This window comes from Macaca nemestrina, chromosome X, assembly GCF_043159975.1.
Source record: "Macaca nemestrina isolate mMacNem1 chromosome X, mMacNem.hap1, whole genome shotgun sequence".
NCBI classification, from domain to species: Eukaryota; Metazoa; Chordata; class Mammalia; order Primates; family Cercopithecidae; genus Macaca; species Macaca nemestrina.
Window position 1 is genome coordinate 19,340,126 of NC_092145.1, and position 4,718 is coordinate 19,344,843.

The 4,718-nt window shown below is 38.6% G+C and overlaps 1 protein-coding gene across 1 annotated transcript; it reads right to left on the reverse strand.

Annotated features, from left to right (window-relative positions):
* LOC105481374 (bombesin receptor subtype 3) lies at nt 1-4,240 on the reverse strand. The gene is made up of 3 exons (XM_011740907.2): nt 3,769-4,240; nt 1,857-2,208; nt 1-414 (listed from the first exon to the last, which is right to left on the reverse strand). The coding sequence occupies exons 1-3, from the start codon at nt 4,197-4,199 to the stop codon at nt 1-3; spliced, it is 1,197 nt and encodes a 398-aa protein (XP_011739209.1). The 5' UTR covers nt 4,200-4,240.
* Nucleotides 4,241-4,718: the final 478 nt, after the last annotated feature.

Genomic DNA, 4,718 nt, shown 5'->3' on the forward strand with positions numbered 1-4,718 from the left:
CTAGACTCTATCCTCTGCCTGCTTCACACTACACCCAGGGAACGAGGTCACACTAATTTCAGACATCTGCATGTTCCCAGTGCCCGGGACCCTTCCCATCACAGCCAGGGTGGTAAGAGAGGTGTCAGCAACAGGAGGCTCAGGCTGCTCTGCCTTGCAACAGAACAACTGAGCTTTAAAATGCTTCTGGAAGGTTTTGCTCAGCCAGTAGAGAGCAAAGGGGTTTACGCAAGAATTGCTGAAAGCCAGAACCCGAGAGAAAATGGTGAAAATGAAATGCATGGCAGAGGGGTCTACATAGGTTTGAGAAGTGAATGAATGGTAGAGGTACAGGAGGTGATTTGGCAACCAGCAGAGGGCAAACAGAGCCACCAACACCAATACCGTTCTGGCAATTCTCTTCCGGGATTCAATCTATAGGGGGAAGAAACATAGCAAAAATAATAATAATAATAATAATAATTTAGCAGTAAGAGATTTTAAAAAGTTTTTCTATAAATTTACATAGAAATTTACAGTTAATTACAGCTGATTTCCCTTTGAACATGCATTTGTATGCTAACTGCCTGGGATGTGCAGGAAGTCAGCCTGTGACTATATAACACAGCAAGTCAATTGGCATGGTAACCTCTGATCCTGGACTCATTAACTCTAATTCAGATACACCTTCCCCCCTAATTTCGAGATACTCTAGGATGTCTGCAGTTAACTCAAAGAATGCCGTGGAATTCTCCAAAATTTAATGTAATTGAAAACAGAGAGATGCTATACAAAACTGCTTTCACTGCATCAGCAGAAGCTGGCTAGGTCAGAATATTCTTTTGAGGTCTACGAAAGTTGCCAAGCTTGTATCTAAAATTGTTTTTACTCTATAGGAATTCTAACCATATAGTCAAAGAAATAAACCCAAAATATGCTGTCCTTTGTATGCAAATATAATCCTACTTACATCTATTAATAAGAGAAATGAGCCAAGTTAGGTGAATATATAGCCCGTGGTCACAAATAGAGCAAAGGTAACTGGTTCACATGGGCATTAAATATGCAACTTCAGTCTCATGAGCACTATTGTTAAACTAACTGAATGGATTAGCTCTAAAAAAGGCGCAGTTTTCTGTGTACTGATCAAGGGGTAAATGGAATTATCTCTCCCCCTTCCCCAGAAGTTAGAAAAATATTTTTAATTAAATGGAACTATGTTTTGGCAACATTCCTTTTATTCTGTCCATATTTATGAGAGGGGGGCACACCTGGCTCTTGCAGTGCTCTTAATCAAGCTTCTGTGAGTCACCGTGTTCTTGTGCTACTTGCATTCCACTCTTTCCCCTCACTCTTCCCCACCTCAGTTTGCTCATCTGTGTGTAAGTGGTTTGCACTGAATAGTGTTATGGATTCTTGCCAGTTCTATATGCTATGTGTTTTTATTCTGTTACACTTTCTAAAACAAAAGATGCTTTTCTTCATAGTATCATTTTATGCAGTGTTCCCCACTATTCCATAGGGTAAAAAATTTTGACTACTCTCAAACTTCAATTGTCACCTCTCTAATAGTAGTAGTCCTCCCATTTATTGAAATACTTACTCGGCACCTAAGCATTTCATCTATATCATCTAGTAATCATCTTCATTTTACAGATAAGGAAACCAAGGCTCAGAAAGGTTAGGTAACTTGCTCAAGATTACTCAGCTATTATGTGATAGAGCTGGGATTCAAACTGGAGCCTATGCTCACAACAAAAATACTACACTGCAATTGCATTTATACACAGGAAGATACAGAGTTACTCACTGTGCAAAAGTAGGAACTTCACTTCTAAATTCAAACTAGATTTGCATGAGTACTGATTAATACATACCTGCTTACGGGCATGGCCTTGTTCCTCAGTAGGTATGTTCAGGGTGCTTTTATAAAGGGTCCTAGCAATCAAAGAATAATAGACAGAGATAATAGAGAGTGGAATAATGTAGAACACTAAGAAGCACAGCAGAGAATGTATTTCTTGCAAGAGCTTCTTAGAGACAGGATAAGAGGTACACGATTCAAATGTCACATTTTTGTTGGGATCTCGAAAAGTATATACATTTGAAAATATAGCCTCAGGTAGAGCAAATATCATAGACACGATCCAGACGCAGCCAGCTTTTATACAAGTCTTCAGGATGGCATTGGAGGGCTGTCGCTCAAGTGGCTTCACAACTGCCTTGTATCTAGAAACACATAATCAGAGGCAAGGTCCAAATAAATCAAAGTTACCAAATTTTAGGGTGAGAAGTGACCTTAGTGGTCATCCAGTTCTACCCTCCATGCATATGTATATAACAAAGTCAACATTAACCAACTAGAATTGGCTGTGGTTTTAAATGCACATAATACATCCCAATATTTTTATTTATGCTAATCACCTTTTCCATTATTCACTCCTATGAGATATTCCAGATTTGCAATTTTATAATTTTATGTATAGACTCTCTATTTAGGACAAATAAACATTTATCAGCATGATTTCATGTGTGATTCACCACCTGGGTATTACCTTAAGTGTTCTAAAAGACTTCCTTTTGTATAAGTGACTGATGTTAAACTGAATTAATTTTCCTTTCTTCATGACTGAACAGTTACCAACCTTCCTAGAAAAGAATTCCAAGGGTTTATGTGGTAAAGAGGAGAGGATTAATTTCTTCCCCGTTTATAAGTGTTAATTCGTTGCCCAAGCTGATCAGTGGACAGATTTAGGGTGAGGCAAAGTTGCAATCAGAAGTCCTGTGCTGATACAGAGAGATGCCTCCTCATTCAAACAAATCCACCTTAAAATCTACAGTCATTAAGCCAGTCTGCCCTCAAATAGAATATAAGACCAGTCAAAGCAAAAATCTTAAAAAGACACAGGGAAAGGTTTTCCTCCTCTCGGATTGTAGAATCTGAAGAAGCTATTCCTTCGGGTACTGCCAAACATCGATTACCTACAGGCTTCTTTTAGGCTTTTTAAAGCATCACTTTTAACATTTGGAGCCTCAAATTTTTTCATGTTTTTATAGTTATTCTACAATAGGAACACAGAAAAAACAGAGTACTTGGACTGAAAATATCCTAACACAGAATCTGAACACCCTGACTGCAAGAGGATCTCACACGCTCGCTCCACAGAGCTCTAAGAGTCAACCAAGATTAATTTATTTCTCTGGAAATGATAATGTCACTGAATGCCTATAGAGAAAACAAATAGAATTACGTGATGACATTACACTAAGTTACCAGGGAGCTGAAAACCTCACCGTTTTCTGCCATTAGCTAATTTGATGAATTTCAAATAAATTAGATGCTTGTGTCTTTTTACCACTCTTCCGATATATAGTAATGCATATGTGGTCAATTTCACACCTATGCTGGTTTTCATGTTGACTATATTGCACCACTAGGCTGCACTAATGTATAAAGCATGAATTTTTTTTCTTTTACACCTGGAACAATTTGCTTTACTTAATAAACTGGAGAAAAATAAAAACCCCGTTCAGTATACTTTCGAGCAAACAATAAGAATAAATTATCCATAAAGCATGCAATTTCAACTTCTCCTCCATGCTAACACAGAAATTTTAACATTCTTACACTAACTTTTATTTTAAATGCCACCAGATTTTTCAATCTCACATCCACGTTACAGAGTGTGAGAAAAGCAGAATAGTAGCCAGTAAATGCTAAGTACAAGCTTTCCTTTCTTTTTGCCCAATTTCACATCCTGGCAAATATAACAGAGAAAAGAAACTCACCTGTCAGCGCTGAGAATTGTTAACGTGAACACTGACACACCAACAGAAGTGAGCCGGATGAAAGAGAGCACCTTACAACCAATTCTTCCGAACAGCCATCCTTCTGCAAGGTAGTGGGTTGCATCCACTGGCACACAAGTTAGCAGAAGTAAAAGATCTCCAAAAGCCAGGCTGGTGATGAAAATATTTGGAACTGTTTGCATGGATTTGGTCTTGAAAAAGACTTTGATGAGAATAGCATTTCCAAGGATGCCCACTGAAATGATCACAGCATAAGTAATATAGATGGCACACAATGCTTCTATTCCTGGAGAGTTGTCCCCGCTCCGTCCTTTATTTGTGTTATCGTTAGAAACCACAGAGCTTGATTCTGTGTCATTTGTGATTGAAATTAAAGTCTGATTAGGTGAGTGAGGCTGCCTTTGAGCCATTTCTTCTGAAGACTGTGTCTTTAATATTTCTTCTTCTCAGTTCAAATACAGTGATTGTCACGTCCAATGCCTACGTCTAGTAACGAGATGGTATTAGGAGAACAGAACAGAACAGAATGGAAAGAAAATCCAAGACATCCGGATACTCCTTTGCTTCAGTTCTGTGTGTCTCCCAGCATGCTTGGCTAAATGCTTACCCATCTGGCACTGAAGAGTAGGAGGTGGAGTTTTATTGGCGTGTCCTGTCATAAGGAGAGGGAGGGGGCTGGGGAAATGCTCTGCAGTTGCTTATTCTTCCCTGTTGGGGAATCTTGGGACCAACTAGACCTTATTAAATCATCTTATTGATTATTAGAATCACCGTGTTTTCATGTCTACCCAGGATGGTCTATATAGGTTTTGTCAATTTTTTTTTAGAAAAAAACCATTTATCCCCCTGCAATCACATGGTAGTCTAGTGCATTTTCATTTACATGATAAATAAGTGTAGGTGTCCCCTGAAGCACAACCTTGAACCCA

Excerpts from the sequence above, each read along its gene's own strand:
- LOC105481374 (XM_011740907.2), bottom strand. The coding sequence starts at position 4,199 with ATGGCTCAAAGGCAGCCTCACTCACCTAATCAGACTTTAATTTCAATC. Across the intron at positions 2,209-3,768 it reads ACAATTCTCAGCGCTGACAG|ATACAAGGCAGTTGTGAAGC; the intron begins GTGAGTTTCTTT and ends ATGTGTTTCTAG. Across the intron at positions 415-1,856 it reads AAGGCCATGCCCGTAAGCAG|ATTGAATCCCGGAAGAGAAT; the intron begins GTATGTATTAAT and ends TTCCCCCTATAG.